Source organism: Sciurus carolinensis, chromosome 11 (assembly GCF_902686445.1).
Source record: "Sciurus carolinensis chromosome 11, mSciCar1.2, whole genome shotgun sequence".
Lineage (NCBI taxonomy): Eukaryota > Metazoa > Chordata > Mammalia > Rodentia > Sciuridae > Sciurus > Sciurus carolinensis.
This window is the reverse complement of record NC_062223.1, coordinates 64,869,651-64,886,717: the sequence shown is the minus strand read 5'-3', so window position 1 is coordinate 64,886,717 and position 17,067 is coordinate 64,869,651. Positions and strand designations below refer to the sequence as shown.

Below are 17,067 nucleotides of genomic sequence, written 5' to 3'. Positions count from 1 at the left end.
CTCCTGTGGTCCTGGAAGAGGCCAGGGCTATTTGAAAAGGGGCTGATGTTCAGGCGCTAGTCATGAAGAAGCGAGGAGAGTAGGAGTGGTAAGGTCAGAGAGGGGCTTTGGGCTCCAGTCTTTCCTAAGATGCATGGAGTCCCACAGCCCGAGAGGGCACGGAGGACTCCGGGGCCTGTCCTTTTCCTGCCGGCAGAGGGAGTCCCGGCATGAAAGGTCCAGCTTTCGTCCAAGGGAAAGCGTTTACGTAGCCCCACAACCGGTTCCGTACACCCTGGGGCCGAGTAAGAGACGAGGCGATTAAAAACGACCGAGGACTGCCTGGGCACCTCGGGCAGCAGGCGCCGGGCCGGGCGCCCGACGCGCCGAATTCTCGCGAGAGCGGCCGCCGCCATTTTTCCATTGATTGCAGCGGGCTGGGGGAGGGGCCGACGACGAAGGCGGCGGCAGCGGCGGAGCCTGGGGTCGGTGTCTGCGCGCTGGTGTCTGAGGCCCAAGCCGAGGCCTCCACGGTTGCCGGAGCGCAGGCGGCGGAGAGGATGACTGCCGCCGCTCTTCTCTCCTGAGATAGAGAGCCGCCGCCACCCTCTCCCTCCCCCGGCAGGGCGGAGAGGAGCGGCCGGAGTCTGAGCGATGGTGCCCGGCGAGGAGAACCAACTGGTCCCGAAAGAGGTGAGGGGCCAGCGGCGGAGGCTAGGCCTGAGGCCTGCGGCCGCTCGAGGAAGCGCAGGCCCGGGCGAGCGGCCGGCCGCGGGTCCGGCGGGAGTGCGCGCTGGGCGGTGGGCGACGCAGGAGGCGTGCGGCGGGGTAGACGGGAGCGGCGAGCAGTTGGGGGGCGGCTGGATGCCCGCGGCCGGGAGCCGAGACCGCCCTCGGGGTAGCGGGGTGGACAAATAAAGGAGCGGACGCAAGGAACCAGCTCCTGCTCTGCGGGGGAAGGTGGCCTTTGAAGTCCACATTGTACTAGTCAAGCCGAGAGAGATCATTTCAAAGAAAACATTCTGGAACACTTGCCGATGGGCACGACAGGGTGACCGTGCTTCTTCTGGTTTTGACAGTGGCCGTGTATAGCTTACAGGGCTCCTGAAATCTACACCCAAGTTGAGATCTGTGGGAGGGCAGAGTTTACTGTTAGGACTTTTTTCAACTTCTGTTGCTTCGTAGTACTATTGGCCTACCTAAATGGGGCCTACCAGAGATTCTTAAATTAGTAAATAGATCTTGCATGTAAAGGTAGGAGATAACCGAGCTTTACCATATGGAGAGCTGAACTACTTTTAGATCCTGGGGTTGTATATATCCATTTGGGTGACTTCTTAAATTCTTAAAAGCAAGTGAAATGAGAAGCCTCGACTTCTTGGGTTCCCTTGAATAGTAGTAGAAGATTAAGGGTAGAATCTTGCACTGGCCAGTGAATTTCAATATATTAATAGTATCTCTGTTGGGCTTTATAAATATCTCCAGCGCATTCAAACATGTATTTTTAACTGGTGATCATCAGGCTAATGCTTTGGATTTTTATTTCTCATATATTTTAAATAGAGGCAAGTGTTGAGTTGAAATTAACTATGTAGGATCCTGATATTTATGAGTGATCATACATTCTTCAACTTTTCTGCCTTTTTTAGTTGCTTCGTGGCAATTTCTTTGCTATATAAGCAAACTCAAACAATGCAAAAGTAATATTATTGGAGTTATGATACAAATATTTTCCCAGCTTTATTTATCAGATGGATGTTGATAGTTGTTTTGCAAAGAATTGTTTTTTTTAAAGCAGAGTTTTGTGTCAGTATTTATTCATCAAGCATCACTAACTCTGTGCAAAGCAGATAAACAGATGAATTAATCAGAAGTCTTGCCTCGGGAGCTTTTTAAGCTACTTAGAAAGGGAAAACCAGTGTTCCTTGAGCTCCAATCAGGGGCGAGGTATTTTATATTGCATAAGTAACCCTTGTGCAAGGAAGGAAGTGATAGGTGCTAAGAGAAAGGTAATAAACATGTATTTCCTTTTAGAGGTACATGTTGCTGGTTTCCAGTCTTATGAAAAGCAGAGTTAAAATCCTTTCTTAATTTTTTGATTATTTAGAAAATATAATGTAGGTGGAATTTTGCTTTAAGAAAACCCACCATTAGATTTATTTCCCTAATTGATTTATAGAAATCTTCATACAGTTATACAGCTTCACAGGAACTTATTTGTGTGTATAAAAACTGAGACTGCAATGCTACTGCTTTCACCTGCTGGAAATGTAAAGATTAAATGCCTGTATTTTAAAATGAATTTCCTTATCTGAGACTTGAAGCTCATCATAACGTTTTCTTTCTACTTTTTCTGGATTACATGCCTTTATTTTCTATTCCTTATTCTCATCTGCAGTTGTCTTTTTCCCTGGTTCCTTTCATGATTCCTGGAAGCCTGCACTGTACTCTCAAATCTGAAGACAGTCACTTGAAGTCCATGCCTCTTTTAGCTAGCCAACTAGTTTTTTCTTTGATGGCCATACTCTTCTCCTCTTCCTTGGATATTCTGTAGCATTTGGGGTACTTTCTTTTTAAAAAATCACGCCTGGATTTTAGTAATCTTCACATTCTCTTTACCCATTCATTTCGTCAAGGCCTTTCTCTTCTTATTTGTGTTCTTAATTGTCACTTTTGTTTGATTTTTGTCATTCCCTGACTGGTTCTTTTAAGTAGTAGTGGAATTATTAAATGCTAAAGCTAAGAGAGTATAGTGAACGTCTAGTAAGTTAAACCCCTTCACTTTTCATATGAGAGAATTGGAGCTAGGAGGATTGAAAGTGACTTGGTGTGGGTCAGATAATGAGTAAATGGCTGAGCGAATACTAGAACTAAGTCCCCTGCTACCATTCCTTTGATTATATTCTATGGATCCCTTCATGTAACTTTGAGGCCCTGTAAGAATAGTTTATAATTACCTATACCATGTGAAAATAACTACCAAAGTTAAAATTTCAAAATTTCCTGCATCTATCATAATGGTTATTATTAACAATCTGGGGAGGTTTTTTTTTTGTTGTTGTCGTTTGTTTCTGTTTTTTTTTTTTTTTTTTTTTTAATTTGTGATGCTGGGGATAGAACCCAGAGTCTTGGTGTTTGTTAGGCAAGCATTGTACTAGATCCCAGCCCTGGATCTAGATCTTAATTAGGTGTGTGCTTGCATGCGTGCATGTATACAGTTGTTGATGAATTATATATTATTCTGGTCCCTGAAACGGGAGGACAGTTCTGCCTTAGAGCACTGCTGAGGAAGACAGCTTGGTGTATAGGGGTTGGCACACTGTGGCCCACTGCCAAATCCAGGTCACAACCTGTTTTTCTATGGCTTTTAAGTCAAGAGTGATTTTTACATTTTCAAATTATTGAAGGAAAAAGAAAATCAAAAGACTAACAATATTCAGTGACAACATGGAAATATATGAGATTGAAATTTCAGTTTGGAACATAGCCATGCCAGTCATGTACTATTTTCTATGACTTCAACAACAGAGTTGAACAGTTGCTACAGAGACTGTAAGCAGGATAAATTTGAAACTACATTGCCTGGTATTCAAGGCTCAGTACAGTTGGTTCTGGCCATAACCTGCCCTTCCCCAGCTTATCTTTTTTCCCATGAAACAAGATTTTAATGTAGCTAAACAGGTTTCTCTCTAACTTGATTTTCATTTCTGTTTGTGCTGTTCTCCCTTTCCTACTTCTCTCCTCCTGTTCAAAATCTTCATACACATTTTTTCCATAGGAACCTCAATATCTTATTTATTCTAAAAAGCCTTTTCTGATCATTTTAACATCAGGGATCTCCCCCTCATAGAAGACCTTTATGTATGAATAGAATTCATTTGGCATTTAATAAATAGTGCTTTGAATGGAATTTATTTGGCAGTTAGTAAATAGTTTGAGATACCTATTATGGTCTGAAATTGTAGTATACATTTAATATATTATTTGTTGTGAATTCCTTGATAGCAGAGCTCATTGTGTTTCTCCATACTTTTTGTTTTTGTATGTCATAGATCTGGGACAACAGATTCAGTAAATATTCATTGATGTCGTTTTGGGGTTAGAAGGAAACTTAGAATTCAACCAGTTTTCCTTGGCTTGGAGGTTTTCCATAGCATAATTGACAAGCTTTTTCCAACTTTATGACTAATCTCTGATAACATCTTTTTCTTAGAAGAGATCTGTTATTTTAAGTTTTTGTATTGAGAGAGGTCTAGATATTTATACTGGCATCTTTTGATAGTTGTCTCTGGACAGCATAGAAATCTTAAAGCATTTTCCATAGAGATAGCTTTCTTATTGAAAATGGAAGAAGAGAGCAGGAAAGCTCACCATCTCTATTTTTGAGTCTGAATGGCTTTAGTTAGTTCTTTCTCAGGTGCTTTCTTCTGGAAATGATCCAGCATTTTTGGTATTCCTCTTAAATTGTTTTACTCAGAAAAAAAAAAAGCAAAGAGAGTATGGTCTGTTCACTGAAGAACAACAAAGCTTTTTTTCCCACACTGTTTCATTTTGCTCTGTCTTTGAGTTGTGGTATATTGATACTGACTTTGAGATTGCTTGCTTTTAGTATCACAATTTTAACTATAACTTCATTGTTATTTTATTATTCTGTTTCCTTTAAGAATTTGTGACTTTATTTGAGTACCCAATGTGTATATTACTGTCCTCTGCGACATAGGGGAAGTTAGAATAGATGGCCTTCATTCTTATTCATTCTGTCAAGTGTTGTATAGTATATTTAAGGATAAGGTATATATTTACTGATGCCTCTAAAATGATACTTGGACTGCATTGAGCATATAGAGAAGATAGAAAAAATGAAAGAAACCAAGTAGAAATATAAGTTTTGTATCTCAGTGAGGTTTTTCCCCCCTTCTTTCTTCCTTGCAGTAACTACTAATTCCATCTGGAACTAGTTTTGTCATCTTATGATGATGACAGTAATAACCAATGTTTATTGAGCATTTATTTAACTGGCAATATAAATAAATTGGCATATGTTGTGTGTACTTTGTGTATGGTAATACAGTTGAGCTTCACAAGTTAATAATAATATAAGGGAAACATATTTGAAAAAACCTCAAACAATAAACAACTTACTTTTCACCTCTATTGTCAGATTTCTTATAAAAATCTATTCATCAATATCATGAAACACATCAAATGAATATTCTTTTAATTTTATTTCTCCTCTATTTAAATTACAGTGGTCATTCTTGGTTTTGCTGATCCTTACAGAATGACCCTTTGTCTTAAATTTGAGGTATTCTTTCTTTACCAGTAAGAGGCATATCAAGTTATACCTATCAGTGTCTAACATAAATTGAAGTGTTTAATAAAATTAAGAATTTTAGATATCATTAGAAATATTCATTTAATAATGTGAAAAAGCTGAATGCAGAGTTGTATATGATTCCAATTTTGTCAGAAAAAAATTATGAAAATTTAGGGCTATATGCTTTGAAAGAATACACAAAATATTAACGGTATTTCTGGATGTCTGGATTATTGTACTATCTTATAGCTTTATAGGTTTTGTCTGGTAGTTATTTGCATAGTGTTATATTTATATATATATGTATGTGTGTGTGTATGTGTGTGTGTGTGTGTGTGTGTATATATCCCCCCCACATAATGGGGCTTGAACCCAGGGTCACTATACCACTGAACTTCATCCTTAATCCTTTTTACGTCTTTACAATTTTTGAAACAGGGTCTCGCTAAGTAGCCCATGCTGGCTTTGAACTTGTGATCCTTCTGCCCCAACCTCCCAAGTAGCTGGGATTACAGGCATGTGCCACCATGCTCTATATATATTGTCATTTTTTATGGTCAGTTCTCCCCTCCTGCCCCCTGCCCCACTTTCTTACTCTGTGTATTTGCCCTGATCTCTTCTAGATTCAGATTTTCACTTGCATACTGGTTTTCTCTATTTGGTTGTACTCTAGAGTTCACAAATTAAATATGGTAATATAGAGCTTATTTCTCTTCTCTCCTTGTCACTTTCTCTCCAACATTAACTTTTTTTGTTCTATTTCAGTTAGGGTTATCACCATCTGCTTATTTGTTTAATCTGGAACACTGTTCTGATTCTTCCTTTTTTCTTTTTCTCACATATAGTTCATCACTTAGAAAGGTGTCTTTTGTAACTTTATCATTGTGTGGCTCTGCCTCTATCTAATTGTTTTCTCACTCAGATATAGCCCTTCTACTGGTCACTCTGCTTCCAGGTTTTTTTCTTTCCTACCATCCTCCCTACAACTATCAAGGTTACTTTCTAAAATAGATGAAATTGTGACTTATCTGCTTCATAGTTTCTAATTATTATCCTGTGATTACAAATTGAATAATAGGTGTTATTTATAAGCCCTATGTGTCAGACACTATGCTAAGCAGTTTACATATATTATTTTATTTAATCCCTATAACAGCCCTTTAAGGCAGCTGTTAATCTTCATTATCCATTTTACAAATGAAGAGACTAAGGCTTAAAGAGGTTAAGTAACTTGCTCAAAGATATATAGCTGTTTTTGATTCTAAATCAAAGTGGCTTTAACCAGTAGAAGAGACTATCATAATCTGGCCTCAGTTTACTTAAAAAGAAAATTTTAAATTGAAGTTATACATGCACATATTTATAAAAGCTAAGTAACTATGCAGAACTATTTATAAAAACAGTAATCCTTGGCAGGTTCTCCTCCCCCTCATTTTGGTTTCCCCAAAGGCAACCACTTTCAGCTTAATTCTTTTGATACTTAGCTCCATATTTTAAACTAACATTTTGATGGTGCTTCTTGATTTTTCAGTTTGAGGTATAATCTAACTCACTTCCCACAATGGTAAATGACCCCAACCCAATCACACATAGATATACTTGACAATCCTGCTCAGTCCTCCCAATATTGCCATATTGTAAATTGTTTGGATACATCAATATTTCAGAGTTTTATATCATGTAACTGTAAACTAGTCTCAGCTGAACCATTTAGTTTACTGTTATTTTCCTTTGCTGTAAACATTTTGTTTTCTCTGAGTTAATATTCGTACAATTTGCTTCATTTAGTTTTCTGTATACTTGTTTAGCTAAGTGGTTCTCAACTGGGAGCCCCACCCCCTTGGCAGTGTGTTGGGGGAGGGGGAAGGGAGTGTGCTACTGACACCTAGTGGGTAGAAGCCAAGTATGCTGCCAAACTTCCTGCACTGCCCCTGTAGCCTCCCACAACAGTAAACCCTAACCTACAATGCCAACAGTGCCGCTCTTGAGAAACCCTGATATAGCATAAAATCTCTCTCAAGTGTATAAATCTCCTCTTATATCCAAATCTTCCAATTTTAACATCGTAAGAAACTTTCTCAGGGTCTTTTTACCTGCTCCAACTGAACTTGTTGGATCTACATCTGTGCAGCTGTTGTCTTGGATTTGCTTTACCTCTGGGCGCTTGGTGCTTCCCTTCAGTGCCTGTCTTGTATCACTAGCGCCTTTTTTGTTTACTTTCTCATTTGGAGGACAACTTTCAGTAGCTTTCTAGAGGGGATATAATTTTTTCAAGACCTTGCACATCTGAAAATGTTTTCTCCCTTGTTTTGGTATAGTTTGGTTGGGCAGAGAATTCTCAGTCATGAATTGTTTTCTCAGAATTTTGAAGGATTTCCTCTGCTGTCTACTGTTGGCTATTGAGACATCAGAATTCTTTTTCACTATTTTGAAACATTTTTTGTTCTCTTTAGAAGCTTGGAGAATCTTTGTCTTAAGAGTTCTGTACTTCCTCTATTATATAATTTAGTATAGGTCTCTTTTTATCCATTCAATTAGGTTTCAGTTAGCCCTGTTCAATCGGGAATTTATCTTGTTGGTTTTAGAAAAATTTTCTTAAATAATTTCTTTGATTTCCTTCATTTTCTCTTTTCTCTCTTATTGTTTACGTTTTAGGCCTAATGACTTGTTTCTTTAATTTTATTGTCTGTTTTCATATATTTTCCATTTCTTTTTTTTCTCTTCTTTATTTCTGATGGATCTTCTGCAACTTTACTTTCTAATTCTTCTACTAAGGTTTTATTTCTGCTGTAACATTGTTATGGTTTGGATGTGAGGTGTCCCCCAAAAGCTCATGTGTGAAACAACGCAAGAGGTTTCAGAGGAGAAAATGATTGGGTTGTGAGAATCTTAACCCAATCAGTGAATTAATCCCCTTATAGGAATTAACCTCTCGGTAACTGAAGTGGTAGGGTATGACTGGAGGTGGGAATTGGGGGCATGGCTTTGGGGTATATATATTCTGTATTTGGAGAGGGGAGTCTGCTTGCTGATCACTCATGTTCGTTGCTTCCCTCTGCCACACTCTTCTGCCACGATGTTCAGCCTCACTTTGAGCCCCAAGGAATGGAACCAACCTTGTGTAGACTAAGACCTCTGGAACCGTGAGCCCTTAAATAAACTTTTCCTTCTCTGCAGTTGTTCTGGTTGACTCCTTTTAGTCATAGCAGTGAAAAAGCTGACTAAAACAAATATGTATAATTTCCAAGCACTCTTTTTTTCTGGAGGAAAAAAAAATAAAAAAGAAAAGAAAAAAAGAAAATCATACTCTGTATATATTTTATGTATGCAGTGCTTTCTCTCAGGAAAGATTGGTAGTTTTATTCTTTTTTTCCCTCCAAATTTCCTTTTTTTCTGTTTGCTTTGGGTTTTGTTTTTTTGTTTTCCATCTTAAACACTTTCCTTGGTATCTGATGATCCTTGAAAGTCTTGTTTATTTAAGGAGGGGCCTTAAAAACTTGAAACTGCCAGTGAGTATTTATGATTTGACCTGTACAGTGATATATCTGGATAATTTCTATGTGTACTCCCAGTGTCTTAGTCTGTTTGGGCTGATATTTTAAAAATACTATAAACTAGGTGACTTATAAACAACAGAAATAAGCTTCTCACAGTTCTGGAGGCTGGGAAGTCCAAGATCAAGATACTGGCAGTTTTGGTGTCTAGTGATGGCTGCTTCCATGTTCAAAAAGCACCTTCTCACTGTATCCTTACATGGTGGAAGAGAAGAAGGCACTCTCTAATGTCTCTTTTATAAGGGCACTAATCTCATTTATGAGGGCTCTGACTTATCTCCCAAAGGCCCCACCTCTAAATATCATTGGTGAGTGGACATGACCATTCAGACCCATAGTTTCCAGTGACATATCTTTCTTTTTCTTTTGTGCTGAATGGATTTCTCCGAAAAGTTTGCTAATCTTTTGTCAGGAGGGAACAAGCTTGGGAGTTAAGTAAAAAAGAGGAATACAGGTCTTATCACTATATGCAGATTAACTTCCCTTTACTTCCCCAGTTTTTAGCGTGCACTTTCAAATTCAATGGAACCTGATTTCCTCTAGTTTAGGTATACCCTGTTTTGGGTGTTCCAGAAATAAGTTATTTTGTCAGGAAGGACTGAAGAGTAGAAGGAATCTGAGGGTTCTAGCTGCTTCTTAGAATTCAGTTGTTTTCCTTGTTGGGACTCCTGGGCTATCTGAAATCACCAGTTCCTGAGACTTTTCCTGAGTTTTTAAAATTGCAGAAAGAATAGAATTCCTGTATACCCTTTACCCAGCTTCTCCTTTCTTATTCACCTTATGTGATTGTAGAATATTCTTAAAAGTAAGAATTAGCCTTAGTACAGTACTGTTAACTACACTACAAAATTTATTCAGATTTTATCAGTATTTTCACTAATGTCCAAGAATCAAATTCAGAATCCCTTTTTGCATTTAGTTGTTATGTCTTTCTTCTGTGATAACTTTTCAGTCTTTCCTTCTTTTTCTTGATTTTGGTACTTTTGAAGAGTACTAGTGAGTTGTTTTGTGGAATGGCCCTCAATTTGGGTTTGTCTGATTATATAATATGAATCAAAGAGAAGGATATCACAGACATGTGAGTACTTCTCCGTGTATCATATGAGGGGGAAAAGGACATGATGTTGCTATATCCTAATTATCAACCTTGAGCACTTGGTTAAGGTGGTGTCTGCTAGGTTCCTCCACTGTGGCTATTTTTTTCCCCTTTAAAAATTACTAAATACTTTGAGACCATATAGATAATTGTTTCTTCTACCCTTTAATTTTAACATTCATCTGGGGATATTTTCTACATCATTATTAGTTCCATTAGTAATTTTCTATTTCCCTCACTAGTTTTACATTATTAATTGGAGTCCTTCTGTGAGGAGGAATTGTCCCTTCTCCTCCACTTGTAGAATTAACAGATATTTTTTTCTTAGGCTTGTAATCTAATAACTTTTTTTTTTTTTTTTGTTATTTAAACTGCTGGTTTGGCCAGGGGGAGCTCTTTCTGGTTGCTTGCTGAGTACTTCCTTGCTTTCTGGTACCACATAATACTTCTGCCCATCTTAACATTCCCCTGCCCCAACCCTGAAATTAACCCCTTACTTAGGGAGTTCATTGGTCTTTTGATTTAAATTATATAAATCAGGTTTCTGACTTTCCTACAGGATAATGTGGGATTGAACTTTCTCAGCTGCAATAATCATTACTTCTTGTTCTGCTTTCCAACTTCTCAAGTTGTGTTTCTGTTTCTTATGGGCTTATGCTCTGTAAAAAAATTTCTTTATTCTTATTTTAGAAATATTTGGAAAGCATCAGAGCCGAATACTTGTATTCGATCTATTATCTTTAACCAGAAATTCCTACTTAATGTTTTTGTCTTCTACCCAAGTCAGTTTTATTTGAACTACATTCCACTGCATTAGTTGCTGTTCCCCAGATGTTATTTGCATTCACATGTCACTTCTTTGCCCTTATCCTGAGTGAATATTATGAAGTATTTTTTTATTCTATAGTTTTAAATGTGTGAAATTTTATTTTTACATGAAGATATGCTTTAAGTACTTTCTTAGGTTCCTGTCTCTTTTTAATCCTCTCACAAAAATTTTTGTGTGTCTTGTACCTAGATACTCTAGTTTTTGCCAAACTGGAGGGGAGAAGGTTCAAGCATTTCCAGAATAATAGAACACTGTGATAGCCCAAGCTGGAAAGAAAAGGTCATATTAGCAATAGAAGGTTGCAAAATAGAGAACTTTAAGTATATGTTTAAATACTTATTATAAATTAATGTCTCAAAAGACATCTAGTAAAAATTCATTGGTATTAAAGATTTTTTTCAGTTCAGGCAACATGTGTAGATATCATGATTTGTAGAGGTATGTATATTCTTTTATGAGATTTATTACCTAGATTTTAAAGTGTTCTCCAGGTATGACTGCTTAAAATCTAATGTACAGACATTTGCCATTGTAAAAAGCTTTTTTCAAAATGTGTGATTGGTGGTGATGGCAAATGATTGACAAAAATGGTATGATCTTTCACATCAAGATTCTTAAAGAGCATTTTTTTTTGTTTTTCCTGAGCCTAGTGTTCTGTTGGTATAGGATGAGAAGGGATGAATATAGGTGTAGCATATGTAAACAGATAACTCCTCTCTGTCCTACTATATACTTCTATTTACTTTGTAGATGTGGAAACAATAATAATTACCCTGTCCTTCTGCTTGATGAAACTAAAACTGAACCATGCATACATAAAATAGCCATGGATATAAATGTTTTCTTCTTCGGAGAACTGGTGCTGACATAATCATTGAGAGATTACTATTTATATGAAAATTACTGAGACATAAGCCTCAAATTTGTTTTTAGATGGATCAATACCTTTATTTTTTTTTCTTACCATCCTAACCATTTTTTTTTTTATTTTTACAGAACGCATTTTGATTCATTGTACAACTTTCATTTCTGTGGTTGTACGCGCTGTAGATTCACACTGTTTGCATAATCATACATGTGCTTAGGGTAATATTTGTCTCATTCCACTATCTTTCCTTCCCCCTCCCCCCTCCCCTCCCCTCATTTCCCTCTACATACCAACATTCTTCATTCTTCCCTTACCACCCCCCCACCAACCCATTATGTATCAGCAATCCACTTATTGGAGAAAACATTCAGCCTTTGTTTTTTTGGAATTGGCTTATTTCACTTATATGTCTTAAATTTTGATGTTCTTTAAATCCCATCCAAGCTAGGCTTGGTGGCACACGCCTGTGTCCCAGAAACTCGAAGGCTGAGACAGGAGGATCACAAGTTCAAAGCCAGCCTCAGCAAAAGCAAAGCGCTAAAGCAACTCAGTGAGACCCTGTCTCCAAATAAAGTACAAAATAGGGCTGGGGATGTGGCTCAGTGGTCGAGTGCCCCTGAGTTCAATCCCCTGTACCCACCCACCCCCCAAAAAATACCTATCGAAGTAATAAAATGTAACCTCTTTTACTTCCTACATTTAATCTTTCCTGATTCCTCTCTCATCCTCATTGTATTTTCCTGACTTGGAAATCCTGTAGCACTGTATTTTGGCATTTGAAAAATTATTTCCCTTTATTATAAAAGTTACTTGTAATAATACTTTTAGGAGATTAGAAACTCTTCAAAGTCAGGCTATCATAGTCAAAACCCCTATGTTCAAGCTATGTGACCTCTGGCAAGTTATTTAACTTCCTAGTATCTTAGTTAAAGATAATAGTAACTATCTCCTAGCATTGTTGGGAAGATGAAATGAGTTAATACATGTAGAGTGTCTTGCAGGTAAGTACTCAGTAAGTGTAAGCAATTACTACTTTCTGTTACTACCTTCACTATTGTTCCTACCCTAGATCTTACCCTGGGGCCAGCACAGTGTGATGTACTTTATACAGTAAATATTTAATTAAATGAAAATGAAGTCATATTTTAGTTGTGTTAGTCATTTGAAATTATAGTTCTGATTATTGTCAGCTAAATATCTTAATGTTTATAATACTAATCCTTAATGATTTGATAGGTTCTCTTGTATGATCAAGTAAGACCTATTTTTGCTTTGAAAACTGCAACATATAACAAAGTGAAAACATTAAAGAGATGTTTGAGCTAATGAGATTCTGAGGTCCTGGAAAATTAAACATATCAAATATGTTTAAATAGTTGTCAAAATAAGGTACTAGATTAACAAATTACTTGTTTGTAAAGATTGACTATGAAATGTTATTTTAAAGCAGGATGATTGTTAAGAATGTTCCCAGTTTTTGTTGTTGTTTTGGTGAGGTCCTGTTTTCCTCTTAAATTGCAGAACCATTAGAAGACTGAGCTCTGATTGAGCAGGGAGGGATACTTTGATATTTGGCCAAGAATAGGAGAAGCAGGAGACATACTTGTAGATCAAATAAACTTCTCAACCCATGTTGTTGGGGGAAGTCATAGATAGAAAAGAAGAGAGGGTTAGGCTAATATAGGGGAGGGATATTTACATCTTTTTCTGGGAATGAGCAGAAAATTTCCAGAAATTCAGACATGACCTCCTTTTATGGTTCTTTCTGGTAGTCTTGGCAATTTTCAACTGTCATGGCACTGGTGTGTGTTGGGGGGTGGTCATTTAGCATACAGATGGTATTATAATGAAGTTAGAGGTTGTCTGGCAGTTACTTTGGCTGTTATCTTAGACCCAACTGGTTTTGGCTAACCTACCTAAAGAGGAACTTCTGGCCTTCAGGCATCCTGTCCACAAATATAAGCAAGATTAGGGACTGGTAGAAGTTCAGCTAAGTCACCGAGACAGTATTCTGGATAACAAGAATAGTTTGTTTTGAGAGAACTTCATGTGCTCAATAATTCTGATTTTTCTGTAACTACAATGGAATTGTTGACAGGGATAGATGAGATCGTTCTTGTCAATTGTATTTATTGATTGTACTTTAGATTTGATGCTGTGTAACTGCTACAAGAATTCCAGCCTTTCCCCAAAAATATAAGGGTACTGTGCTTATATTAAATACAGCAAATTTATAGCAGAGAAAAATTAAATAAGGACTATTAAGTGACATAACTAAGTAAAAGATTTGAAATTTAAATCTTTCTAAATAACTAAATTCATTACACTTAGTAAATTGATAGGTTTGCCTTTAGAAAAACCAGAACCTCATTTATGAGTTGAAATTTTTTAGTATAACCAAAGTATTATAGTTTGACTACAAATACCTTTATTTTTCAAATGAGACCTATTTTTGTTGAATCCTGAGTATACTTTAATTTTTCTTGGTACAAATTTCCATGGTTCCTGATTATGTGGAATCATTGAACTTATAGCTGCTAAAAACCAGAGTCAAAGATGAGTAAGGAAGCTGAAGAGAGCTCCGTTTGGAGATCGCTCGCCTAGCATGTGAAAGGACTGTGGTTCAAATCCCCGGCCGCTCAAATGGGGGAAAAAAAGATGAGTAAGGAATAAGTCTAGTTCTAGATTCTGGTCTAGCCTAATGGAAGATTCAGACATATGATGAGAAAAATGTATAATAGAGAAATAAAGTGGGGTTATAGAGGAGGAAGCAGCTGGCTTTATCTAGGTAATTCTGTGAGATTGTAATATTTGAACTAAATCACAGAGACTGACATTACTTATGTCTTGAGAAGGAGGTTAAGAACTTTTTATTAGAAGTAATAACATTTAAAATACAAAGTCTGTAATGCATTTTAGAAAGTGGCAAAAAAAAAGTAGTGTAAATGCTTGGGCAAGGGGGAAACCCTTAATGCATTGTTTTGGCAGGTTGTATCAAAAACTTCCAAAGGCCTACAAAGAATTGAGATTTTTGTGTAGATAGTAAAGGGCAAAAATGTTTCAGATTTCTTCTCCAGAAAAAGTTAACAGATTTGCCTATAATTTTTATAAAGTTTAATTGCTGAAACTTGTTCATGGAATCATTTTTTACTTATCTAAAGTAAGTCTCATGTTAATAGAAAAACTTATACATAACTGAAAATGAGAGAAAATTTTGTTCTAATACCTTATTCTCTTACTTATTTTCCTCCTTGCAATCATCTATGCTTTTTTGTTTCTTAAAAACGAAATGTTTCTTTTCATTCTTAGTATTAGTCTCTTTGGCAGGATATCCTTTGGCATAATTGTTTCTTAATTTGACATGGATAACTACACAGGTTAATATCCTCACATAAGCTAACTAGCTTGACCTCTCTTGCCTCTAGAAAAGTTACAGTAGCTATACTCTGGGGTTGTAGACCTTTTATAGCAGTTTCTCTCACCTGCTCCCTGAAGGGAAGTTTGCAAGTGAAGTTTAGTGTACTTAGGATAGCCTCTGATTTTCACAGAGAGCAGTAGTGCAAGGCTTGTATGATGTGGTTTCTTAACCTTTCTAGTATAGGGCACATTCTTGTTAGTGGTTTCTGTAGCTGTTGCTTCCTGAGTATTTTACCACTGGTCTATTTGTGGGCATTTGTCTTGGTAGGAGCCACAGTATAGAGAACTCCGTGTTTACCTCTCTTCGGGTGCTAAATAGTGATAATTCTGGTCTGGTAGTAGTAGCAGGGCAGTAACTGAGAATATCAAAAGGAATGTTTTAAACTGGGGGATTAATGAAATCTTCCTAAGTATATCCCTAATGTTCCAGGTAAAATTAAGACTAATACTAAGAGCAACCTTGATTACAGTCCCAGTTTCAGGTTGCATTAAAAAAAGTAGAATTTTTTTATGACCCATTTCCTAAAAGATAAAATATAGTGCTGTAGTAAATATAAATATGCTATCTATGGACTTACATATGTTTCTTTCATTTTATAAATATAAAATGTCTACTCCTTTATGTTTGGCATTTTAATTTTATTGCCTTAAATTTTAAGTGTACACTAGGTTGCAAAATTTATGATTTTATGTCTATTTATAATACTTTGTGATAATGAAAGGAAATTGGTAAAAATTAAAATACCTAACAACCAGTCTTATTAAAAGATATCTGAGAATATTATTGCTTCTATTTTTTTAAATATATTTTTATAACTCTTGGTATATATACACAATGGAATATTACTCAGCCATAAAGAAGAATAAAATTATGGCATTTCCTGGTAAATGGATGGAGTTGGAGAATATCATGCTAAGTGAAATAAGCCAATCCCAAAAACCAAAGGCTGAATGTTTTCTCTGATAAGTGGATGATGATACATAAAGTGGGGTGGGGAGGAAGAGAAGAATGGAGGAACTTTGGATTGTGTAGAGGGAAATGGGGTAGGAGGGGGTAGGGGAAGGAAAGATAGTGGACTGAGACAGACAGTATTACCCTTTGTATATGTATGATTACATGAATGGTGTGAATCTACATAGTGTACAACCATAGAAATGAACAGTTGTACCCCATTTGTGTACAATGATTCAAAATGCAGTCTGTAAAAATAAAGAAAATAAAGAAAAATAAATAAATATACTTTTTATAACTGTTTTGTTTATTTATTTTTTTAATGTGCTGAGGATTGAACCCAGCGCCTCACACGTGCTAGGCAGGCGCTCTGCCACTGACCCATAATCCCAGGCCCTATTCCTTCTATTTTGACATTTCAAATTCATGTATCTTGAAATATTTATTATTAGCCATTAACATAATACAGATATGATTTAAGAGTTCTAAGGAAAATAGACATGACATGCAAAATGTTTCTATAATGGAGTAATATGCTTTAACACTAGAAGGGAGCTAGAGTTGGGTGTACAACCCCTTCATTTTCTAAATAAAAATACTATATGAAGTACATAAAAGTTCATAAGATTTGGTACCAGGTAGAAGAGCTTGAATGCAACCTTTCTTTAAAACTCAGGTTTACTGAGGTATAATTTACTTGTAGTAAAATTTACCCTTTTAAGGTACACAGTTCTATAGAGTTGTATAACCATCACCATAATCTAATACAGAATATTTCCATTACCTAAACAAGTTCTTTCCTAGTCAACCTCCTTTCCCTACTGCCAGGTTCTGGCAACCACTAATCTGTATTGAGCCTAATCTAACATACCTTATGAGCAAGCGTTCTAGGTTTAAAGTTTCACTAGGTACTGACAGAAGAGGGAGCAATGAAAAGAATATTCTAAAGAAGTTCATGATGTACACAGGAAGGTTATATTAAATGGTACCATCTATAATTTGGTAGGGTTGTCTTAATATCTGGTCTGATTACAAAGGACAGTGGTTAGATAATC

The 17,067-nt window shown here is 36.7% G+C and overlaps 1 protein-coding gene across 1 annotated transcript in view; it reads left to right on the top strand.

Moving 5' to 3' along the window:
* The first annotated feature begins 238 nt into the window (after positions 1-238).
* Usp47 (ubiquitin specific peptidase 47) overlaps positions 239-17,067 on the top strand; it is a 97,105-nt gene continuing 80,276 nt past the window's right edge. The window contains 1 exon segment of the mRNA XM_047567660.1: positions 239-672. Within this exon segment, the coding sequence (XP_047423616.1) occupies positions 634-672 (39 nt within the window). The 5' untranslated portion in view covers positions 239-633.